General features: G+C 31.5%; 4 protein-coding genes across 4 annotated transcripts in view; 2 read left to right on the top strand and 2 right to left on the bottom strand.

The window, feature by feature from the left end:
• Nucleotides 1-74: 74 nt before the first annotated feature.
• LOC116770705 (myb-like protein X) lies at nucleotides 75-6,732 on the bottom strand. Its single transcript, XM_032662297.2, has 8 exons — nucleotides 6,541-6,732; nucleotides 6,321-6,422; nucleotides 6,100-6,195; nucleotides 5,777-5,992; nucleotides 2,511-5,397; nucleotides 2,033-2,185; nucleotides 1,534-1,683; nucleotides 75-599 (listed from the first exon to the last, which is right to left on the bottom strand). The coding sequence occupies exons 1-8, from the start codon at nucleotides 6,613-6,615 to the stop codon at nucleotides 412-414; spliced, it is 3,867 nt and encodes a 1,288-aa protein (XP_032518188.2). The 5' UTR covers nucleotides 6,616-6,732; the 3' UTR covers nucleotides 75-411.
• A 436-nt stretch (nucleotides 6,733-7,168) lies between these two features.
• LOC116770595 (uncharacterized) lies at nucleotides 7,169-11,077 on the top strand. Its single transcript, XM_032662133.2, has 4 exons — nucleotides 7,169-8,888; nucleotides 8,965-9,022; nucleotides 9,144-9,179; nucleotides 9,406-11,077. The coding sequence occupies exons 1-4, from the start codon at nucleotides 7,590-7,592 to the stop codon at nucleotides 10,044-10,046; spliced, it is 2,034 nt and encodes a 677-aa protein (XP_032518024.2). The 5' UTR covers nucleotides 7,169-7,589; the 3' UTR covers nucleotides 10,047-11,077.
• On the bottom strand, nucleotides 11,068-13,303 carry LOC116770804 (uncharacterized). The gene is made up of 5 exons (XM_032662425.2): nucleotides 13,155-13,303; nucleotides 12,976-13,079; nucleotides 12,368-12,585; nucleotides 11,352-12,051; nucleotides 11,068-11,239 (listed from the first exon to the last, which is right to left on the bottom strand). Exons 1-5 carry the CDS (start codon nucleotides 13,178-13,180, stop codon nucleotides 11,148-11,150), a joined length of 1,140 nt encoding a protein of 379 aa, XP_032518316.2. The 5' UTR covers nucleotides 13,181-13,303; the 3' UTR covers nucleotides 11,068-11,147.
• A 2,280-nt stretch (nucleotides 13,304-15,583) lies between these two features.
• LOC116770928 (disheveled-associated activator of morphogenesis 1) overlaps nucleotides 15,584-26,566 on the top strand; it is a 64,068-nt gene continuing 53,085 nt past the window's right edge. Inside the window, exon 1 of the mRNA XM_061521044.1 lies at nucleotides 15,584-15,789. The gene's annotated coding sequence lies outside the window, so the exon portion shown is untranslated. The remainder of the gene's footprint in view (nucleotides 15,790-26,566) is intronic.

The following is a 26,566-nucleotide window of genomic DNA, read 5'->3' as shown; positions in this document are numbered from 1 at the left end:
GAGGCTTTATTCTACAAGATTAATTGTACGTGAAACTGAAGTTAGAGAATAACTCGAGAACTTATAAACTCAAATGCGATAGTTTTATAAAAGTTTATTATATACAACTTAACTTTTAGATTTGACTTTCACGGACACCCAACATTCGCAGATTCATTTTTACATTAACTTAGCTTTTCTATGTGATGTACTTCCACTATATTATTTCCTCATAGGAATATTAATTTCACAGTCAAATTTGTACCACTTAGCGATAACGATCTCTTGAAAATATAACACTATGTTCCGACCATACGAAACCGGTTTCAACAATTACAACAGCAAAAACACGATTTAAACTGCAATTTTATAAAATAGTTTCACAATTGTTCATAATATAATAACATTTTAACCACAGTCATAACACAAACATCACAACAGTATATTTCTATTGATATCTATTTTCTGTCGTAAAACTCCCGCCAAAACGAATTCCGTTGACACTATAGTGGCGCCCTTACGCTTGAGCCCGTCCCATAGAGCTCTGTCAGTGTTAGAGGACACACATATCCAATTTTTCCCGCCTGCCGTCCAGGTTCCGCCTGAACACTCCACTATTACTAGAATAATAATAATAACCCTCTTTAAAAATAAAAATAAACTTCAAAATAAAATAAAGGGTGGTCTTATGCAGTGCCGGCGTAAGGGCGAAGGGCGAAAATATTGTGGCGCCCACTTGAGGGAAACAATTTCAAGTGTTAGTTTTTTGCTGATCCCAAGTAAAATTATATTAAGAATTTCATCTTTCCTTTAGCGTTACCCAGAGCTAACGACGCGGATGTAGAAGGTTCAGTTATCCCCACCATCTACCACGTGTCACGCGTATCGGTTTGGCGGTGGAAGTATTGCACCAATCGTAAGCGTAAGCACCGTGTGGTCGAGGAGCGACTCTAACGATATCGATAACGATATCGTTAGAGTCACTCCTCGACCACAAACCCTCGAAAAATCCATCTAAAAAAAATCTCAATAAAAAATATGCATATGCACAGAGCGTAGAGGACAGTTCTGAGGGTTTGCAACAGGAGAGGCAAGAGACTCCAACTTCAGATCTTGGCGCCCCCCCGAATTTGTCGCCCTGGGCCATCGCCCCATCACGCCCCCCCCTAACGCCGGCACTGGTCTTATGGCTATCATTGCCAGAATAAAAATAATTGAAGAATAAATAACATTGTTAGCTTCGATTATGTGAAATGTGAACACTGGAAACTTAAACATTATTTTTTTTTATTCTTGAAAATGTGACCAAAGAAAAAACAGTAACCTTTTTTGAAAACGTAAGATCATATGAGGCCTTTTTTCTATTCTTATTCCATTGATTTTCTGGACCACTTACCAGTAAAAAAGATGGGCAAACGCATTTTTTTTGTAAACTAATCTTAGAATATAAACGTTTTTTTAAATATTGTCGTCTACTTTACAATGTATTTTTTTTTATTATATTAAGTATTGAATAAGATCGGTAAACTTATATATTTTTAATCGTTTACTCACATTTCATCTCAGGAGGGCTTGGCATTACATTAGGCGTTGACGACACGTTGTAGCCTTTCAGAAATTGTCTCTTACCAATTAATATACGCTCCAGATTGAACTGAAAACGCTTCTCAGTTTTCTCGTCCTTGATGAGATATAACCAAGGATCTAGAAGATTTTATTAAGCTTAAAAAGATTCATTTACTTCCTTAAGTTTACTTAGACACGATATATATAAAAAAAGTGACGTAATAAATTAAAAATATACACTATTCAAAAATTCTTGATAATATATAATTATAAAACATTAGTTAGAGTAAGTAATCAGAAGCAGAATGAAAAAGATATTTGTAAAAGTAATAATATAAAAATTCAATGGAAAAGGATTTGAACATTTAAATTCCATATTTTCTATTCATGCTTTAAATCAAGTACTTTTCTAAACATTTAATGTTTAAAACAAGATTTATATATATATATATATATATATATATATAATTAAATTATAATATCTTACCAACAATCATATTAGTGTCAACACAAGCCTGTACCCAGTGAGGTCCGACTATCGGCTTACCAAGACCCACAGCACAGAGCAACTTAAACGTCCTTTTAATTTCTAAAGTTAGGACTACTGTACATTTCATTATGTCAGTTACAATAACTGCCCCTGAAAAAATAAACTCAACTAAGAAATAATAGTTATCAAAATATGGATCCGTCAAAACTAAGAAAATCATTCCATCTTCCATATTGAGGGAACTGAATGAGGAAGAGTCATTGAAATCTGTTTAGATTTGATGCATTTTTGGATCTCATATATTATCTGTATCATTCAACAAAAAAAATCACCAAATTTTTTTAGCGAACAGTTTATGTGGATATACAAAATTATGTTCAATTAAATTAAAAACTCATTTTTAATTTTAACCAATTGAATTTAAAAAAGTAAACAAAGTAATTTCCATAATCTTCATATAGTCGACGGAACTCACCCAACTTTTCCAATTTAACTTTGACCTCGTCACATGGGAATGCTGTGAAGAGTACGTACTGCGTCTTAATCTTCCTAGCAGGTGTCGCCCTTAATGTGATATTTGAACCGTTGCACGTTTTGGTCTTCTTAGAGCTTGGTAAACTGATATCACTAGCCTGTCTCTTTAGCTTGTTGGGAGAGTCAATACCAGATTCTGATGAGATATTATACACTGTGCTCTGTTCATGATTAGTTTTCGATGTCCTTGATTCTATCTCAAAGCTCCTTTTAGCCGTTCTTTGCCTCTTGCTCCGTCTAACTTCTAATTCCACCGGTATTTCCTTTTTGTTATTCTCCATACTCCTTGTTTGATTTCTCGTCTCTGCACTCGTTCTGTTCTTTTCTTTAGTGTCTATATCCTTGTTTTTGTTTACCTTGTCACTATTTCTGCTTGTGTTGTCTGTACTTTTGCTATCTTTTCTTCTGTTTCCTCTATCTTTTCCATTGTTTTCCTGCTCTGTGTTGTTGATTTCTTTTTCTGTACTTCTACTTTTGCTAACAGTTTTCTTCTGAGCTTCAATAACAGGAGTGGGACATAGAAATTTGTCGATCGTATTAGTTTCTTTTCGCCTGCTTTTGCTGCGACTACTTCTGTTTGAGTCTCCTTTCGCTTGTGGGAGTTTGGGCTCGTTATTATCTGATTTTGTTTGTTTACTCACACTTCTACTGCTGTTACGTTTTTCTTTGTCACTACTGTCTGTGGATTTTTTATTACTCTTTTTTTCTTTTGCCTGTTCTCTGTCCGTAACTGTGACATTATTTTTAATGTCGCCCTCAGTGGTTTTTTTGACGATGCTGTTTTGTTTTTCTATAGTAATATTATTTTTGCGTCCCCTTCTCGCAGTTTCTTTGCTATCTGTTATTCCTTTTGCTTTGCTTTCCTTTGTATTTTTACAACTTGCTTTGCTTTTATTCAATTCTTTACTGTCCTTTCTGTCAATAATATCTGAACTTCTCGTGCTTCTTGTCGATTTTTCTTTAACTTCTGATGTGTTAGCTGTGACTAGTTTTCCGTCGTTATTATTTTCATTTCCTAACAAGTCAGATCCAGTATTTCTCTTTGGTTTTTTGTTATCGATGTCTTTAGAGTGCTTGATTTTATTCTCAGGTTGTCTCACGGGATTTATTATTCTTTCAGGTGATTTCTCAGACTCTAACCTTGTGATCAGATTTGATCTTTTAACAATTTTATTCTTTGTATTTCTTTTCTTTCTATGTCGTTCACAATCTGAGCCATCTGTATCTAAGTCAAAAGAGGTTTCCGGTGAGGTATCACCGGTTGCCTTTACATACAACTTTATTTCTTGTGTGTTGGGTAGCTCGGTATTTAGAAAGGAAAGAGGATTTAACTTCCTCGGTGTTGTTTCAACATCAGAGCTATCACTAGATGACTTCTTGGATTCCACGCCTGTTTTCGCACCGACCATTGAAGTTTTCTCCGTATTAGTCAAATTCATTACAAATCTATCAATTTTTTCATCAATATCATATGTCTCTGGTTGACAATCGGGTGGATTAATATTAATGTTTTTATTAATTTGTGTTTCTAATGCATCCTTATTGGCTCCACAAGTTAATGTGGGGGATGATTCCCTTTGAGTACATAAATCGTCCCATAATTTTTGCGTTGCGTCATAATAATTTTCCTCATCGTCATTCTCTATGTTGGCAGTTATATTTTTATTATTAATAATTGTGAGTGCTTTTGGCTCCTGTTCTTTTCTCTTACGTTTCATAGGAGATATAGCGGGAACTTTAAACGGAGTGACAACTTCTTCAGAGTAAATATTCTGCGGTTCGTAACTAATTATCTGTGTGGGCATATCTTCCAGGTCTATTTCATTTGGACCCTGTTGGTCATCTGATGTCGTTTTCGAAGAGTTTATTTTGCAATGGCTAACATCTTCTACAATTTGCGTAGCTAAATCCTCTAAGCCGGGATCTTTTTGGGCTTTGCTTTCAATATCATCTTCACAGTCTGTTAGATCGGCGTCCAAGTTAGAGTCTTCCACTGTTTTTTGTTCTTTATTTACTTTAACAATTATTTCAGGATCATCTTCACAGTCGGTTTCATCATCTTCAATTCGTTTTTCTGGTAAATTCTGTGTTAGCGCGAAATAAATATCCTCACAATCTGTGGAGCTTCCAGAATCTCTTCTTTTTGATGGCTCCTCCTCCTTGTTTGAAGGCTTTTCACTGTCTCCTACTATTTCAACATGTTCCGTTTCTAATTCAGGTATGAGAAGTTGTTGTGATTCAATGTTATCTTCACCTACTGGACTATCAATCTCATCAAATAATATTATATCATCAGATATATCTTTGTTGTTGCAACTTTCATTATCTCTGACAGCACTACCCATTGCTTTATGTAATAAAACCTCTTTGTCAGACTGATACACATCCTCATTTTCTTTGTTCTCTGTAGACAAATCTAAGTTGATATTTTCTTGACCTTGTATTTTGAATACTTCTGGCAAATTATTGATTCCAAGTAGTTGTGTTTCCAAGTTATGAACAGATTTTTGAACATTGTCTATTTGTGTTTCTGCTTCATAAATGGAATTGTCTGTTTTATTGTAACCAGTACATTGGGTGTCTTGTTCATGAATATTTTGATTAATTTCAGAAGTTTTCAAACAAACATCTGAATCATTTCTAGATGTATCACTTTCTAAGCTGAATGAATCAGACTTTTTAGATGAACTCCAATAGGCGTTATCTATTTTATTGAAACCAACAGGCTTTATATGTACTGTTTTCCCAGATGATTTTATGAAGTTGGTCTTTGGACTTTTGAATACATTATTTGGTTTGGGTTGTGAGGCCACAATGAAGGAGTCATCCTAGAAAACACAAATAAATTATGGCTTTGAGTTCAAGGACAAGACAATATTTCATAGCTCTTATTTAAGTAGCTTTTCATAACTTAAAAATATAAATACATTACTTGGTTCGTTTAAATATATTTGGAATGTTAATGAGGTCTAAGATTTTCCCGAGTTTTATTCATTTAAATGAAACTAATATTTTTCTGATAAACTATGTGTGATTAATTTTTGTAAAAAAATACATTCTACCAATGTTTTGGTTACTTTCATGGATGTTACTTTTCAGCAACCGTGATCACGGATTTCTATGCTTAGATCCTACTGTGCCAATAAACTTTCTATTTACTTTAATGTTAAAAAACATGTTTGTTTGGTGCAGAATATATATTATTACCCTATCACTGACATCTGGAGATTCTGGAATTGTAGTTATCAGGTTATTAACTTTATAAACCGCCTGGTTCCTCACAGGAGTTTCTGGTACATCCAGTGCTTGGGTCATGGGTAGATCATTGTCTTCCTCAAATAATCGGAACACACCAAACACCTGGCCAAATTGTACCATATCTCCATTTTTAATTGGGTGCGGAATATATGCTTGTAATGTTTTCTGGAAATATAATAGTTAAATAAAATCTTTTTTTCATTCAGCAGTATCTTCATCAATGATCTGTGGTTTAGGTTTTAAGGGTTTCACTCTAAAACGAGTCAACTTACATCTGCTAGTTTCGTTTTGTTTGCAGAATCTAAATCCATCAGCATGAAGTCATAACTGTTTAAAATGTTGATTACCGCATGTTGCCTCGATATAGACTGGAAAAAAATGTTATCTAACTTACTTCCTAATTGATACGACATTAAATTATAATTTTGATTTAATAAATGAAGGACTTTATAAAAGAAAGTCCAAATCATAAAGTTTCTTTTTATTTACTCACATTTAAATTAAGGACAATATTGCACGTATCGGGATCTCTGCCTATCTTATTTGGTCCTTTCTTCAAAGGGTACTTAACACCACAAATACCCAAAAAGCCAATCTATAAACCAATAAATATACAAAATGAAAGAGTACTAATGATAAACATTTTTGAAAGAAATAAAGTTTTTGATAACTAAGTAAAAATAATTGTTTGTAAACATTAACTGCAAAATAACCTGTTCAGGAAATTCTTTTTCATAGTTATTCGCACATATTTCTTGTGTACACTCGAGTTTTTGAGTTAGCTCCATTGTTTGCTATCCATTAGAATAACTTGTAGACTTTATTTATCCTTTACACTTATAAAATATTTTTAAAATGTTAAAAGTTAAGTTGACACTCTACAGCGTCTTTCAAATTTTGTCTCTTTTGGTACTCAGGTAATATGTTGAATATGTGATATTTTGTCTTATATTTATAATCTACAATCTGATATTATAGATTCACAATAATTTCTTCTAAATCACAATGTAAATAAAAAAATATATAATACCAAAACAAATTATTAATCCAAAACGATATAAAATTTTAATATGTTGAGAAATTGTTATGTTTCAGCAACCTTGCTACCAAACCCGTTAATCATATTTGTTAATATAAATTAGAGGATTACTTGTAGCCCAATGTATAATATGACATCCCTTTACCTTTTTAAATGGAAACGTTTAAACTTTAGGCTAATCATTTCTAAATTCTTTGTGGTATTTAAATATTAAATGTCGGTTACCTTATATTAAGATTTTTGAAAATATAAATAGAAATGGCAATACGCATTGCGTCACCTGTCAAGCATGAAATATTTTGTAAAACAGACTAATATCTCGAGTAGCTACCTATAAGTTATAACATTAGAGAAAAGTATATATAGTAATATGGGTAGTTGTGTTCACCGGTTACTTAATCATTCTTTATATTTTATACAATAATGAAATAAACTAAGGATCGTTAATTTGAAACCAAATAGGTGGAGTTATAAATGTGTTCTTTACAAATCACTGTTGACTAAGGTTTTGATTTTGGTTGCGTCTGCCGTCTGCGTGTAGCTTCTGAAGACATTTTTTATTTACTATAAAATAATTTAATACCAAACAAGTCACTAGTATTAGAAATTGTAATTTTATTTTAGTACATTTATTGTATCATATTTTATGCATTGTATTTTATTATACATTTAACCTGAAATGGAAACTTCGGATTTTGTTTTTATTATTATGAGATTCTTGTAATGGAAGCTCCTAAGGGCTCTTCCGAGGGTGAAGATCTCCCGAGTGATTTCTTCGATGATTTTCATAAAGACGAATTTATAGATGGTCTTAGTGTTATCGATAGTTGGGATCCAAGTGACAACAAACAAGGACAGTCGCGATCTAGAATTAACGCCGAGGCAATAGACAGTGTTCAAGATCTTCGTGAGCTTATTGGAGATAAACAAGACGATAAGAAATATTATGATAAGTATGAAGATGAAGTAGATCATTACAGAACCAGAGATCGCTCCTTCAGCGCCCATCGTATGGACGGATACATCAAGCCCGGTAGCCGCCGAGATCCATCTAAAACTAATGACGCCATTAAGAGAGACAAGGAGGTTAAAGTGAAGGAGTACTTAGCTAAACATTTAGAATCTAATGATGTTATACGTCCTCCTGGAACAGAACTGGACGAATTTTATGGTGAACGTGTGCATGAAGACGCAAGGCGGTCTAGATACAGAAAACGTCCATCATCTATGAGAGGGTTTATGGAATCTCCACCCAGGGAACCGAGGGAGCGCAGAATATCACCATCATATAGATTCCGTTGGGAGTCACCTTCAAAACGTCACCGCATGTCCCCGCAGCGCTATCGACGCCCACACTGGAGTCCACGACGACACCATTATAATGACATGCATCATAGCCCACGTTGGAGTCCACATAAATCTTATCATCACCCGCATGGTAGTAACAAAAGATTTCATAAATACAGCCTTCATAGACACAATTCTGATTTCACTAGAGAACATCGATCAAGATCACCTTACCAGCGTCTCCAGCAAAGATCCCGATCTCCAAGATCTGTCAGAGAATACCATCGAACCCGATCACAATCTTTTAACAGATCTGAAAAGGAGTACCGCAGATCAGTTTCAAAATCACACTCTTTCAAAGCTGCCAAAGACAATTTTCATTATCAAAATGATCCTTATCCAACCAAAGGTGAAATGATTTATCAAGGCGACCCATTTCCTGAGTATACCAGAGCAGAACCAGAATATTCTGGAAATGTTCAAAGCTACTCACAGGCTAACCCTTATCCACAGGCTGCGGACTACAGTGGGTATGTTCCATATGAATATGGATCTGCTCCGGCATTGCCACAGCCTGTTCCAGCGCCCAATGTATCCATGTTACAAGTAGAACAACCTCTTCCCTCCAACACTATGGTTCCAGCCCTGGTAAAAAACATTTCACCTGGTTCCAAAATGCCATCCACTTCCCAACTATTAGAAACCGGAAATCAACCAAAGGATGCTTTAGCCCAAGTAATTATATCTCATTAAATGTGGAAGTAAAATTTGTGTGTAATTAAGAAATATTACAAATATTTATATATTACAGTTGGTTGCAGATGGAAAATTATCTCACGAAGACTATTTGAAACTCGCTCCAAATAAAGGTAACAAAATTGGTAGTTGAATTCTCAACTTTCATGGATGCAACCATATTGTTAGAATTATTTAATTACTTATTAATATTGTGTTAATAAATATTTACAATTGTAGCTGATCTTGTTTCAGGTGGTCCCGTTGTAAACAATAGTCTTAAAGAGGAGGGTAAGTATTTCTTGATTATTGTGTTTGTAATATTCAATTTATGGTCTCGGCCTATAGTAGTTACAGGACCTGTAAGAGTTCAACCTACCTTTTTAAGTAATTTTGTTTTTATAAGCCAGTGATAGCATTATTTGATTTTTTTTTACCCCAAGACAGGTTTAGTGATTTGGGAAAGAAGAAACCTGTTATCAAAACTTTTCATGAAAATTGTAACATCTTTTTACAGTACTTCATCGTTGCTACAGTGCCATATCCAAATTAGATTCAATGGTACTACCAAACCAACTTATAATCAACAATGAACTATTTGGACAAGAAACTAAACAAATTGCTCCTAAATTCTGTTCGCCATTGAAGAGACAGGCTCCTCCCGAGTTTCAATTTTCCAAGTTCAATCCGTCAGTGACTTTACAGCAGAATAAAAAAATTGTGGACACCATCGTATCAACATTGTCCCTCGAGAAGATCGTTGGAATAACGAAGAAGAAAGTAAAGAAGGACTTCAAAGATGTCGCTGTGCAGACAAGCAAACCGTTTTGTGATATGTGTGTTATACGGGAATCGACGAAGTTTTGCAGTGTCGGTACGTGTATAGATCGCGAGCAAATCACAACCACTGTTCACACGCAAGTTGTGGATCAGGATTTGGTTAGCTCGAAATCCGTTTTCAATCCGAGTGGCAGTGTGACGGACGGTGCGACGTTTTCCATAGCGCATATGACCCCAGCACAATTGGTGTCCCAGCTAGCAGCTCGTGCGAAGACTTTGAAACAAGCGGAACCTCAAGGCTCGAACCAATATCGAAGAAACAACTATGATCAAGACAGTAGAGGGCAATATGGAAGCAGCTACAATTACCGCTATTGAACTCCAAAAATAAAGATTATTAAATGAAGCATTCAATTTTCTTTTTATCTTATTCTGATGCAATAGTGTGGGTAATAGACTAGCATTGCCACTGTTGGAGGTGCAATGTGTTATAAGTTTATTACTCTCTAATATCATTAGCCAAACTTTTTAAAAAGATATTTAAAATTGAATGTTACTCCTCGAATTCGAGACCCAACTAACTTAACTTTTGAGGGTAGGGTGTAAAAAAATATATTTTTGTTCCAAATAAAATGAATTATAATTAATTTTACGAAATATCTTTTTAAAACATGTTCTCATGCTTAAATCTAGGTTACTGTAGATTAATATTTTTATTGTACAATTTTTTTAAGATATTAAATAAATCATAAATAAAGAGTTGTGTCTGATTTGAATTACGCTAAAAAAGAAAGACATCCCTACACTGAAGAATATTTGTTCTTCTAGTCTGTTGTTCCATACCACTTGCGGAATTTTGGACTGGTGACTAGATGTGCCTACCAACGATTTAAGAGACAAAACCATTAAACTAACAGAATGGCTTAAAAACAAGCCATATTCATTTCCTTGTTCTTGAATAAGAATATTTTCACTCCACCATCACTTTTTTCATTTATCCAACTTATGTTCAACACCAAATGAATATAATCCTTTATGAAACGGTAAGTCATATTACGAAATTCCATTTCATTAAATATATATATATTAATTACTATGTCAATGTTACAGGAAGCTTGAAGGATGAGAAAGCATCAATTTTCAAGAATGCATGCGTACGATTTTTCCATCGCCTTTTGCATTGAAGTAGTTGGTAAGATATGGCGTTTAAGTCTTAAAATGTTTTATTAATTAGAAATTTCATACAGAAATTCCTTCCAAGACTTATTTAAATTAAAAACATTACGTAAATATACTCTACATTTATAGACCTTGGTGACAAAAAAATCCTTGTTTATAAATAGTTGGTTACTTTTAAAAGAAAATATCTTAGGTATAAATAATTTTAAATAAATTGAAATTTTTAGTGATTAATGGTTTTATTTGTTTGTCAATATCTCAATATCATTGCATAAATACATAACACAGTATCACAGCGAGTTAACCGTCTAAGAAATCGTCAAGCCATTTTTCTAAGTCCTCTGGAGACTCTATGATTGGATTCTTAGAATCTTTTTGTATTTGCGATGTCACTGAAACAAGAAAATTTTACATTCAATATTGAGGTGTACAGAAGATGGATATGAATTAAAAATATTGCATATAGAATGAAAGTTTCCCTTAGTAAACTATTAATGAATGTACCTTGAGGTTTCGTTTCTGTTATATTACTAACAGGAATTTCAGCTTCCTCTACAGTCTCATCATCGGGGGATGCTAATAAATTGTTATCAACATCATCATTATCTATTATCGGATCATCCTCTTTTGTTTCCTGGATTGTATCCGTAATGATTTCAGGCTTTGTTAATGATTCACTCTCAGTTTTTAATTGATCAATTTCTTTAGGTTTGATGATAGTAATATCTTGGTTACTGTTTATATTTAATTCTAAAGCCTTTTCTATCTTATTATCTTCAGGATGATCATCGATAGCATCAAGTTTTATATCTTTGAATCCTAATAGATTATCTTCATTACTCTTTTCGCTGCTTATTTCAATATTTTCACTTAATGTTGAACTCTCTTCTTTTTTGTCGCACAATTTGTTTATAATACTATTCTGGGCGTCCAAGTCTGGTGTGTTATATTTGTTGTCTTTATAGTATTTTTGTTTATATTTCGTCGCTCTGTGGTCCATGCTTTGAAAATCGCTTTCACTGAAGACGGATTTGTCGATGTTATTCCTCTCATAGAATGGTATAGTGGACAGTGCGATAACAAGGTCTCCCATATCAATGTCAAAATATGTTTCATATGGCGAGGGGCTGGATGTAACATCCCATGATTTCTCATGTTTGAATTGAAAATGTGTTCCCACTGACAGCGGTGCTTGAATCAGAGTCTAGAATTATAGAAGAAAAATATACCTATATGTCATTTAACATCAGTCCAGCATTGTATTTGCTATGAAATTTACAATTTCTCTATATCAAACTGCATAATGATAATTTATTACAAAATTCTGTCATCAATGCCATTATAAAATTTATTTTACTTTCATGTAATATTGAAAACTAAAATGTATTTAATTACAGTGTTAATATTTCTCTTCAAACCTTGCTTATAGCAATGAATGAATCTCATTTTCTAAGTCAATATATTTATATGCAAATTTAATAAGTATTAAATGATAGTATATTAAAGTATGGTACAAATACCTCGTAATCCGCTCCAAGATGTTCTTGTTCGTCCATAGCTTCGTAACTTTCGATGGGCATCTCATATTTAGCCCAGTTGCTCTGAATTTCCTTCTTCTTATATTTACTGTTCTCTTCTTCGGTAATTTTTAGAATTTCTTCTGTTTCTCTTTTAAGACCTTTGTAGAATTCAGGGCCTGGTGGCTGGTATGCTGGTTTTTCTGGGGCCTTGGTAGTTTCTTAAAAATATAAATAAATAATTAAAAATTATTACATTTAGATACGTATCTAGTAAACTATATCAAGGGCTTGATACAACGTCTTTGCATTTTAAATGACTGCCAACAAACATTTATTGTGTGGCTACAATTGAAGTAAATAGAAGTAAAACATTATTTGTCTCTTGTTATGCCTTATTCATATTATCTTTCGGCGAACAAATTTATGACAAAGTAATCTGGATGTTAGGGAAGAAATGACACTTCAATATAAACTAGTTAACAATTTTAAAATGTATACTGCTGCTCTAAAAATTTGGATTGAAACTAATTAATGAATAATTTTAGTTAAATGTTAAAATTAAATCTTAACTATAATGAGAAATTATTTATATTTATGACTATGTGTACCTTTTTGTTTCTCAGGTTCCTTTTCTTGCTTTTTCTCAACAGGCCCAGCTTGGTGTCGGGGCTGTCGTTTCTTTCTCTGTTCTTTAGAATCATTTTTGCCTTTTCTTAAATTCAATATAGTTAAATTATTATTGGATTAAACAAATTAGAACATATGTTAACTAAAATTGATTGCTTACTGATTTTTTTTGGTCTCTTCAGGCATAGCGATCGTCTTCTAAGAATATAAAATAATTTAATGTATAGAATTAGGAGTGAAATATGTCGAAATTATTTAAATCCTAACTTTCATGGCAAACGCAAAACTATCAACTGTTTGTCATTTTTCCTGTCGATTTTGAAGTTTGACAGCAAAGCATTTACAAAGTGCGTTAAAAATTATTGTCTTATATGCATGGAGGTATTTATATTACCAATATTTTAACTGTGAATGTAAAAAGTCTTTGAAGTTATAATAATTAGTAGGCAAATAAATTCAATTAAATTATCACAATATTATTTTCGTTGTAACCTATAAGACTTAAATTAATTTAATTTAAGTTGTTCGTGTAGCGAATGACGTTATGTACTTTCTTATGTAGATACTAATTTAGGAATGTATTAATAACTTTTTAAAGTACTTCAAAATATAATAATTATAACTTGTAAAGAGATTAACATAATATAAGTCGCTAATAAACTTAAATTAAAAACAGAAAGTAATACAATGGAGCTATAACATTAAAAAAAAGTAAGAAATAAAAAAAAAATACATTCTTGATAAGAAAAAATCATGTCAAGATTAATAATAAATGTTTTGCTTTCAAAAATCCTTGGGTTCATAGATTTATTCAATTCCTTTAACTTAATATGAATGAATAACCTTTGATATTTAAGTAATAATTATATTTACAACACCTAGATAAAATTTTTCCCAATGAAAGCTAAAGCCAGGCAAGCAGCAATTATTACTAAAAAGATTTTTTTAAATATTCTCCTCTAATACTCCTTACCGCGATATTTTAAAGCCACTGAGTGTCACATCGATAATAATCTTCAAGAATATTCGGTTGTAGTTCTGGTTATTAAATTAACAAAAATGCCGCCTAAAACTGTCGTTAAGGTAACCAACAAATCTGTCAAAGCCCGGAAGAACAAACCTGTTTAAACAAACAAAATAAATTTCAGAAATTAAGTATAGAAAAAAAAATGCTGCCGTGACAATTAAATTCTCTTATAAGAGCCTTCAATCACCTCCAATCACAAGGACGAGAGAGCATATTTTTTGAAATATTCAGTCGGAAAGTTTTACAGACTAAATGTGAAAAGTGTACGACCTTCATGTTTCGTTAAAAACATTAATTAGTTTATGAATTTAAATAAGAATGGTACGTCATTTAATCTTCGTCACACCGAAATCATACTTTGCGTATATCTTGTCTTTCAGAAAATTTTGCTATTATATATATCTTAATTATAGTTAATTGTGTTACCTTTATCAACAATCCTTAAGACATTATATATAAGAAACAAAATTAACCGTAATTTTAACATGCGAGAAAGGTAATTAATAAAAACATTGTAATATACATAATACAGTGAAAATTAGTTAGTTAAATTACATTAAAAATTAGGAAGGTGGTTGACTCTCGTGCTTTAAGAAAAAAGAAATATGTACTGCAGAAACAAGATTGAACAGAAAATATAAAAGAATACTTTCATTTTTTAAATGTCAAAAAATGTCTACTATAAAATTTATAATAACTCCTTTAGAATCTTTGTAATTGATGCATAACAAAACAATCTTTAATATCGTAGGTTGACATCCACCCACACATCAAAACATTATAGAGCGACGTTACATAACAGGACTTCGTATTATTTTGTTTAAAATCATACATTGCGTCTTCATCAGATCTACTTTTCTAATGCTGTTTTCTATAAAGCCAGTAATGTACGTTAAATTTTGCAGTAATTTCTACTATCTCTAGATCATCGTAACGACTTCTGGCAGACAACTTTAGAACAAAAAAACAAAAAGAACCCGTTACAATCTGAGGGGGATGATACAACAAATGATCCATTGTAGAGGCTATTGCCTCTTGTTCTATATTATTGTGGTGGCTCAAAGAGTAAAAGTGCTCTCCGGAAGTAATTTAATACTACATCACATTGTGACAGTATTAAAACTAAATATTGATAATGTTTACAAACTCGACATCGTCATTGAAGATGTATGTAGAAAATTTAATAGATTTATTGTTAAGACATCGTTAAAGGAAAAGGGCTTCGTGCTGCCAATTTTGAGATACTGGATTTGATACAATACAAACAAAGCAAAAATAAAATATTTCTCCATCCTTTTATATTAATATAAACCAAATATTACCATTCATTACAATAGCACTCAATAGTTTTGTAAATTCTTATCGAAACAATTTTGTGCTTATAGTTTATTTTCCCATTAAAGATATAATTAATATAATGACATTTTATTACATTCGGATTTGTAAAATGTATTAATCTGTGGCGCATCAGGAAAATATAGAGCAAGGAAGGAAGGATAATAAGAGTGTGGGCGAGACAGGGGTGACGCACTGCGCATGCGCCGTGTAAGGGGCGGCTGCGCGCAGTCGCCACGCGCCCGTCCTCAAAACAACATGGCGTGTCGCCTTCAAGGACACTTTTGACAGGAACGAAAATTTATAACCAGCTGTTTTGATATCCGATGTGCTGTTACAATTGCTATATTAGTGGATGTGCTATTTTTAGTGCTGTGTATAAATTGTGATCTTATTTGGATACCGGCGTATCGCATTCCTACCGTTTCATAAGGTACGTATACGATGATAAGTTTAACTGAGAATTATTATTGTTGTAGATTTTGATGAGGATTATTTAGTTATCTCGCCTCTGGAGGTACCCTATTTCGGCTCTACATTTTACCCCGCATTTGTTAGTGCAATATTTAGCCCCTCGGTCGCAGCCCATAAAATGATTTACAACTTTATTTATGACTATCAAACATTTGTATATTTTAATTTCAAATAATATGCCGAAATGTTGTGGTTTGAATTGAATTTATTCTTTAACATGTAAGTAACAAGTTATTTGGATTTTTCATATGTTCACATAGGTTATTAGACTTCGTTTTTATCGAAAGTAAATGTTGTTCATCTATTGTAATTAAAAAAATATTTCGTAATGCATATACGAAAGCAATTTATGAATTTACTCTTAAAAAAATAACAAATTAACTTAATTAACTGGATTCCTCTAACACGCAACATCACGCACGCTGTGTATGGTAAGTAACAAGTAACATACAATTTTTTTTTATATCCAACTTAAACATATTGGTTCAAATAAATAAAATTAAAGTATGAAATTAATTTTTCTTTGATTTAATTCGAAATGCAATTCGAAATGCTGGGATAATTGTCAGGAAGAAGAAGAAGAAGAAATGCACCGTTTTCGCTGTTCGTATTGTCCATGTATTTGAAATAATTATTATTAATTATTCGGATTAAGGAAATTGATGTAAGAAGTATTTTTGTTGTTTTAATTATTTGATAAAAACAATAGTATGAATAGGTATACTTACATATATTTTATACCCTAAGGAATATATATTTATTTATAACAATATAAATTTATTCTCTTTGGACTAAAAAAAACAATACCACGTTCAAAATTAATTAAAACAAACTGCTTTAGCGTGCGATATTATTAAAATGAGCTACATATCTGGTATTAGGTGAGCTTGATTCATGTGAATTGTTTGCGTTTCGTGCTCTTAGAATTCAGTTGTATCCATGATTCGAGAATATGCTTTGTCAGCTGAAGTTCCGTGTTTCGAGGGTGAGGAGAATTCTCTAACCATGTGACACATCTGCCGCATGTGACTGCATCTTAATACATAAATCAATCGCTACCTCATTGTGTCACTGTCACCGGCTGTGGTAATCTTAATCAAATAATTAGTCATTATAACAACATCGCACCTTTGTTCAAAGTATGTTTCTGTATTCTAGAATGTTCATTCAGTAAGGCGCCATTTTATTTTATTTGACGTATACATTTTTCGATCTATGTTCCAATCTATATATTATAATAAAAGATATATATTGAGCAAATCGAAGTGGTCTAGAATTTTTATACTGGGTTTAAAATATGTTATTTTTTAGTTTATGTAACTGACAGAATATTATTCTGTATATATATGTTCTTTTAATACACGTGTAACATCTCTAAGTATCTCGTTTTATTCGATTGAAAAGTTTTCCCGTTATTCTTAATATAATTTTTAACGACTGTCCCTCAAAAGACTTATCGTCCTTACATATTACTCCTAAGTTTTATTTAACCCTGAGTCATAAGTATTAAAGGATGCTGTAGTGCATAATGTTTGCGACATTAATAGAATTGGAAATGCGCCAACCCGTCAGGACCTTACATAAGAAGAGCTATTGTAACAGAAAACGAGAAAGAAAATACTTAAGGAGACAATAAATAATGCAGATCAGGCTTAACTGGCGTCAAAACGTTTCAGTATGTGTCTTTGATATTAACTATTTTGGATTGGATTTGAACTAAGTGTTTTTATTGCAAGACTTTGAAATGTTAATATTATTTTTTTTTTCTTCTAACATTCGGAATGTTGAAATAGATTCATGTTATGTAACATCTTTAATGTCATTAACATGGGACCCTGAACTTGCGTGTCTAAGTAATCGCTACATTATGAAGACAGAGCGCTCGGTTAGGTCTTTGACCCTCAAAATTCCCCTGCCGTGGTTCAACAGCTATATTTAGAATTGCACGTTTTGTTTGAAAAATCTATATATTAACAATTCGATTTAAAAAAAAATATTCTACTGACGATAATATTTAAAAAGCATATTGTTTATATACATATATGAAATGTGTTCACTAAAATAATATTCTAAACGTTTCTCAGAATGAAAATATCCTTTCACTCTATAGTCTATCACATCGTGTAATGATTGAGATTCAATAGACGTATTAATTACAATATTGTTGTTAGAGCGCCGTCCAAGTATGAAGTAACGTTTTCTACACGTCTCCGTTTTAAATTCATCTCAGATGCTGGAAGCTGCAAAAAGCTTGTCGGCTATCAGTCACGATCACCGTACACTTACGTCAGGACAAGTTTATTTATTTGTTATACTTTTTGTGTCTTTGTCTGTTGTTATTATCAAACGATGCTTTTCTTTTCAAAATGTTTCTGCATGCATATTTTAATAGAGATTTTTTTTATTATTATATGAATACTATAACGCCATAAGGTTGTCTATGGTAATAGGAAGCGTCCGACACAGTCATCTTGTATTTCAATGCGTCTGAAGTATCAATTACCACAGCTTATGTAAATATGCATTCGTTGGCCCTTTAAGTGACGCCATTTGCATTTGAAAGGTTGTATATTTTTTTCATTCACGATTCTAATTGAATATTTTGTCGCTTATGATTATAATATTAACGTGTGGCTGTTCGATTACATTCAGGATCACATCCGTCATGATTTCCGTTCACGAATTATTTTGGATGTCTAAAAATAATTGTGACTGAATTAAATAAAATTTAGGCGTTTCACTAACGAGTTCTCGTTAATTTATTAAGATATTGTTATTTTTCATTAAGATTCATCATCGAAATTTATTTTCATAAAGAAAAAAGTATAAAACGGGATATAAAAAAAAATATACTTTTACAGTATTTTCCTACCTAACCTATAACCTATATAAATATATATAACTATGTAATGATTATTTTCTATTGCATTTTAAAACTTAATACTTTAAGTTGAGACATTAAATCAAAGCGCACCTTTACGCTTAGTGTGAGTCTGAATAATCATACTAAAAACAGAAAGTTTAATCGTTTCTCGTTCATGAATCATCGGCTACGTTCGCTTAGTTAAACGTGCTCGATTTCCATCGACCGGGAGAAGTAATTTATAAAGAAAACATTCTATTAATACGTAAAAGTTATTTCAGAATAACTTTACATTAACATTTGCCCATAGTTATCTGCGGAATAAAACAGTTTTATTTTTGTAAATGTATTGTATTTATTTATGCAAATCGTTTTTTTTAAAGACTGAACGGATTTTAATGTAACTTTTGATTGAGAACAAAAGCGTATTTATAAAAACACGTTCGTCAAACTCTATCACAGTAATGTAGAGATAATAAATTTTTTTAAATGTTTAAACGCATTCGTTTAACGAAATACGCTACCTTTCTCAATTTTTTACCATATTCGGAAATAAGAGAATATTCAATATACAATAAGATATTACTGAGTCGAATTAAAGCTTAGTGTAATATATTTTTAATCACCTGAGTATCTTGTACCTTAATGAGATCTAAGATTTTCGCGAGTTTTATTCATATAAATGAAACTAATATTTTTCGGAGTTTACTAATAATAACCGACTAGTTTATCCGAAAAATATTAGTTTCATTTAAATCTTGTACCTTGTTATTTCAATGAATGCGATGCTTCAACTAACTCAACAGTCCATGAAAGTGAATGGGTGAGCGCATCGTAACTACAGAGATCTTAATAATTTCATAAGACGTTACTTTAATTGATGAGACGAGTCGTCTTAAATTATAAATAAAGCAAAAATATCTTGACGTCACTATACATTAACCAAGTTGACGATGACGTCATAAAGACAAAATATATTCAGCCTTATGCATTTTTAATATTTTTAATTATCTCCTCTCCCTAATTTTTTAATATTATAAGTAAAATTTACTAATTAATTTCAGTATACCTACATTAAAATGTCTGTAGTTAGTTAACGTTGCAAGCGAGCACTGGTTATACTACTAGTATAGTTGGACGAGTACATTGCCAATATGACGCTATCCTTAGAATTGCGCACGCGCATGACTCAAGCGGCGCCTGATAGAATAAAAAGACATTAAACTGTCTTGATTTATTGTACGTACGGCTACTGATTCATCATACTTATTTGTACTTATTAATGAAAATAAATATTTATTAATGTTTAAAAAGACAAGATAAGATTATAAAAATGTAATAATTATATCTCTAATCTTTAAAAGTCTAATAGGAGATTGTAACTAAGATGTCTAAATACATCGATGGTAACTATTAATAGAATTGGTACTGTAAATGTTACTGTATGCTTAGCTAAGCTTACCCTAAGTTTGCATTATCGAGTGCATACGGAGCCTTAACAGTTTTCCAATAATATATATCCGCCGTCCGCACGTTATAGTAATAATTTAGGTTATTCAATGAAAAACCGGAAACGTTGCGTACGGACGGTGCGAACTTGAGGTAGGCATAATGTTACATCGTCTTAGAACTGTTTTGCAGCTGCTGTGTTTTCGCTTGCGACAGGAAGCTTCTGCTCACCGACTAACAAAAATATTGCTGGTATATTGCATTGTGATCGCATGATTCGGTTTAGGTACTGTAATATAATAAGAATTTATATATTCTTTATATAATTTAATTCCAACGATAATGTATTTCCTTAAATTCTACACACTTTTATGGCACAAATGTTATTAATTAATAATTTTATGTTATATGTACGATAGTTTTTTTTTTTTCGTCTTATGGCTTCACGCCCTGTTTGTTACTCACCGAAGAGATAGTTTTTTTCAAACTTTGCATTGATAATTAGATAATATCAGACTTTATAACTTATTTTGATTTATAAATAAAAGTTAGAGTTATCATTAGTATTGCTATAAAAATCTTTTGTGTTCATAAATTTATTTTTAATGGATCTTGTTGCGCCTGATTGTAAAAAATATTTTATTTTAATCGTCATTGCGTCGTTAAATAAATAAGGCGTTCGTTTTAAACAATTATTTGTCATTGCTACTATTTTCTCTTTATTATTTTATACATGTTAGGCAAATTTTAATCTCGACTTTCTATGGGCAATGAGAAAAAAAAAATTCGGCCTTTGTCTTACAATACAGTGGCATTGTTTCGAAATGTTTTGTTAATATAGTTCGCAGGTGTTTCTCGTAGCACGTCACTTCCTTCATCATAAATATGTTTAATGACTTGTAACACTAATTATTGTAATACTTTCCATTTATGTTTGCGCTCTGTGTTGCCAGTGGCTTCCACTGTGTGTTGCGTGTGCGCATCGTTGCTAACTTGTTTGTTTCTTTTTGCTGTTTCAGGAAGTATAAGCTATATTAAACCAGCTGTTTAGGCTGATTTGTTTATTTTGGTGATAATAATTTTACCTAAGCATGAGAGTCCGACTTTAATATATATAAATAATTCTCGTCTCAGTATTTTTAAAGGGGAATAAGAAAACATTTATTACTCACTTAATTTTTTGAACATGAAATCATTATAGAAAGGGGACTAACGGTCTATAGAATAACAATCAGTCTACATCCTCATACAGTAGGTTCTAGTGATGTATTTTTGTCGATAAAATTCACGTCATATTGGAGTGCTGATAAGATACGATATTGTAGTTACATGTTGAGTGAAAGTATGGTTATACGTTTTAGTATGTACCTATGTGGTATTAGCGTTCAATTTATCTACCGAAGTAAATCTGATCATTTTTGCTTTCATTTATATATTCAATTCTATGTTTATATCTTTGGTAAAAGATTACAGGACTTTATTTCTAACATAAACAAAAACATATCGATAATTTGATCGATAACCTCCATCACTATAATGTCGGTCATCCATCAGTGATGATGCAAACCACCTCGAAGGCCGCTACGTGCCTCTAAATAGGGGTCACTGATAAGGATGTATCCCATTAACACCAACCCTTTTTGAATGTCTCTATTTACTATTCTTTTTTTTTTATTTCAAGAAGGTTTTATATTCGGCCAGAGATTTTCCTAATAAAAACTCTTTAGTCGTTCAGTTCTATTCGTTGTAATAATGAGATTCAGAGTTATGTAGTAGTAATCATTTATTAAATTAACGCATAATTAAATATAATGTAACCGAAGGATACGGGAGAGAGGAAAACGTAATAAGCTTATAAATAAGATAATTTTTTATAAAGTGTCATTTGCAAATAAGCCACTAAAATATGTCCAATAAAACGATTTGCTTGTCTTGTAATACATAACCATTAACTATAGTTGCTTAAATAAAGGCTTCTGGAATGTCATATGTATGTAGGAGCTAGTATATATTTTTTTCCAGGAATCGTCTCCGACTCCCGTGTTTAATGTCGGTGTATAATATGTTCTTTGTTTTATCGATATAGTTTCAAGTTGCAGCGTGCTGCGACTGTAAACAATGGTGTGTTGCGACAGACTCGGTCATGAGCCCGACTTGACTTGCAATTCCCAAGGTCGTCACAATCTGCGACACCCACAGTTTTGATTCAATTTCCAGGGTGTTCGAGTTTCGTAACTTATATTCAAATATGGATATAATGGATGTGAATTAACAAGAAATATTTCTTAACTATATTTTACTCTCGGCTTTGGTTGTATATTTAATACTTAAACCTTATCGTTATGGTGATTTTTCAGTTAATACACGTAAAGCTTCCTATTATATTATAGTATTTAATACTATTATAAAATGTCAGCAGAACATTTTTGATTGCCTGTGTTTGATAAACACACAAACAGACTTACACGTATAAGCACACATACATAAGCTTTTGATTTTATTAAATTGTATAAAACAACCTAAATCGAGAAAGAGCAATGAGAAGAATAAATAATTATAGAAGTTAGATGAATAGATGTAAAAAAATAACTTTGCTTACTTTGCCATACAAAGTCATCACTTTTCTTTTTTTCCCACTCTAAGCCTCTCTTGTATATGTACTTTCGGAACAATGGAAAATAATTGGAATTTTTCAAGAGCAGCTCGAGTTTTTACTGAACAGTAAACAGGAAAATATTGTAAACGTGTTATATTAACAAAACGCTGTTGTTTTTACTGTTATAATTAACTAAGCCCGCATGTGTTTACCGTACTGTCAGTGATATACATATCCAGAGCATTAAATCGTTAGATGATCATTAATAGTAAAGAACACTATGACAATACAAGAGGAAAATAAAACTATTCCAAGATTTGGTAGACATTGTGTACATACATACACATTGTATATATGTAGTGGAGTTTCAAAGACCTGTTCCCAAGATTAAAGGGATTTTCAGCGGAAATTGTCTGTTTTCTAAAGGCTTCCTTGCATTAGCTAGATTAGTTTCAAGCTAAACGTTAGGTGTTTATGCCACAGTCTATACCAGTTCTTTGTATACGAAATGTAATATAATATGTAAAAAATAACGTTTTTATATATAAATGTAAAACACAAATTCACTATAGATAGATAATTTATTTGAATGTTTTATATGTATTGCTCAATACATAGAATAGTTGTTATTTGGAACTAAAGTAATTCTAGCTTATGTACTTATTTTGATACAAAACTATATATTTAGTCATCAAAGTACTCGATGTTTATTTGAAAATATCTCCAAAACTAATCAGTATTGCTAGCTATGTATCGAGCTGATTGTAACTTAATTTGAGATAAGCAGCAATTTACTTTATTCTATGAGTATTTTATTCTTCGTTTAGGAACTTTAATGTTATTTTCAGTTAGCTTGAGTCCTATCAGTAAGATCTTGGTTCTCTAGCAAATTTTCTGTATTGTTAATATATAGGAATTCGTCCATTATCGTTATCACAATTATAATATATAAATTAAACTGTTTAGTATAAATTATTATACGATCTTTTACTTAAAAACTATTTTTTTACACCGTGTAGTCAATGAATTCCGATTTCGTCCACATTTTAAAACGCAATAGACACTTACGTAGTCTACAAGGTCCTTGTGACAAGAACGCAACGTGTAGTGTAGTGTATATGTATATTAGTCCCTCATAGTCTGTGAAGTTAACAGTTAGTGACGAATGAGTGGCTGGTGAGGACACTTATCTTCAGACAGTACGTCTGGTGGAGTCGTCGGGAGTCCGAGCACGTGTCGTCTGAACATTGAGATATGTGAAAGTCCTAGAGGTGGACACACAAACTAATGATTATAAATACGAACATATTGTGCAAACTAACGAAGGGCAATACGTCTTTGAAATTAATCAAAACTAAATATGAAAAATAATCAGTTAACAAAAGTCCATATTACAAAATAATTTAATACTAGCTATTTTGTTTATAATATAACGTTGTTATGAAATAGTTGAACTGTATTAGGTTCTTTTGAATTATATTTTAAGGTATCTATATAATATATCATTATTGTAAAGGAAAAGCCTCAGGCGGAGTTTGTGAGCAAGGACACTGTGTATTAAAATTTTGTTTCACGACATTTTGATTAATGGCAACACCAACAGCTCTGTGGATATTGTGTTATTTATTGGAAACATATAATATAGTATCAAATGATAGACAAATGGAATCAAATATTGAATATTGAGTGTTATTAGAGTGATTGATTACTGGCCTACAGTGCCAGTAACCGTGAAACAGCGAGCCATAAAAATTTAAAAACAAATTGAGTGCTGGGCATATATACTAAAAAAAAAAGGAATCTATCAATATATAATTGTACAATAAAATTATATTCTATTTCCCAGACTATTGAATTGAAAAATGTTCATCGATTTTGTATAATATGATGTCATATAGTTATTAAAAAGATTTAATAAAATTAAATTCATTAAAAACTTTACACGTAAAGAATATTATTAACAAAAAGGTTAAAAAAAAACTATGAACGCATTAGCAACATACATTCCAATATTGAAAATAATTTTTAATACATATATATATAAATATATATATATCTATATATATATATATATATACATATATGTATTTCGTTGTCGTTGTCTCATATCAGTTAAATTAATTTTATTGTAATAACAAGGCATTGGAGAAAACTGGCGTTGTTATCTACACCCTCCGAGAAGATCAACGTCTGCATCTAGACCAAATGTAACAGCTTGTACCGTTGCCTTGTACCATACAATGTCCATGTACCTTTGTTAATTACTACTCGTACCTTCGATTGTGTCTGGACTCCCTTATCCAGCGCTGTACCCGGGATTTAATCGAGATATTTAACAATAATCAATACGATCTAATATGATAATTTATTCCATATTAATACCTCATGTCACTTACTGAATAATTTTAATAGTCATATGAATAATAAGTATATATATATTTTTCTAACTAAATACTTCCGTGTGTTATATTTTTTGTTTCGCATTCAATTTAATTTTTCTTTCCATATGACATTTCTTTTAAAAGTCTATTTAAAGATATTTTTTATCTGTGTTTAAATTATACATGTAATAGCATAATCTGTTTTTTTTTTTATTTAAATAATATGTATTTAAGGAACTTAATCACAGATTTCGTACGTCTAATTAAATGGCGCTGTAACAAAACGACATTCCATTACGATCCAGATATCATTCTAATTATAATTCAATTCAGATAAGGCTCTGTTAAATATATTTGTGTGTACATAATAGCCTATTATTAGTCTCGACAGTAACTCACAATAGAGGTGTATCCATTTTTTATATCAAGCGATAAATGATTTAAATAAAGCTATGAGTAATTTTTTATGTCCATTTTATGCAATTAAGATGTTTTTTTTTTTTTTATGAATAAATATATTTAACTTATTTAAGTTTTCACTTGTATATATTATTATTTATTAGTTGAGATGTGACTCTGTCGAAAGTTTGTGTACTTTGTTCTTTGGTCTAACACGGGATGTCACTTAGTGTGTTGTGTTGTGATGAGTGTTTGAAAGTGGGTCAGTGGAGGCGATCAGTTAAGAATTCAAGGACTCCACGGTTTGTTGTTGTTGCTCTTGAATTGTTCAGACATAAACTCAACATGACTTTCTAGATGTAGGTAATAATATAATTTCATTTTACTTCACTACTAGGTGTCTTGTATATTTTAGAGAACGCAATAGTTTTCCGGAGCTTACTATGCTTTTTGATTTATGATTATATAAAAAAATTACGTGTAAATAATATTTTATGTACATAAGATGTTTGATGTAAAGAAGATAAACTTCTTTGATTTTTTATTTTATATATATTTTAGAAATTGTCTTTAATTATCACGTTTCTTTTTCTTTTATGTTATTTATAATAATTTAATCTACAATTATGTCGTCCTAAAACAATTCCTCTTATATCTATTGTTGATGATAGGCTGTCAATAAAATTAGTTCCGATCGAACGAACCTAGTTCTCTGTTAACATTACCTGTAAATGAACTAGAGCATTATTAATGAGATGTGATTCTGGTTACAGACTTATGTTAGTTTAACGTTGATAATTGATTAGCTCACAGACACTGATTTTTATGTTATATTATAGATAATTTACGATTATGTTTAAAAATTAATAAGAAATATTTAAATAAAACTAGTATTATTCGGATTTACTACGCGGATTTAATAAATATTTATTGTACGTTTCTATATTCCGATGGACGTGGGTGAATTATGAAAATTGTTTAAGAGTGTTTTGTTTGTGAGACTTAGGAAGTGATTTTCAACTATTTCTCCTTGTTATTTTATATTCAC

The sequence above is a fragment of the Danaus plexippus genome, chromosome 7 (assembly GCF_018135715.1).
Source record: "Danaus plexippus chromosome 7, MEX_DaPlex, whole genome shotgun sequence".
NCBI classification, from domain to species: Eukaryota; Metazoa; Arthropoda; class Insecta; order Lepidoptera; family Nymphalidae; genus Danaus; species Danaus plexippus.
Note: the sequence above shows the minus strand (reverse complement) of the source record. Positions and strands in the feature narration are given on the sequence as shown.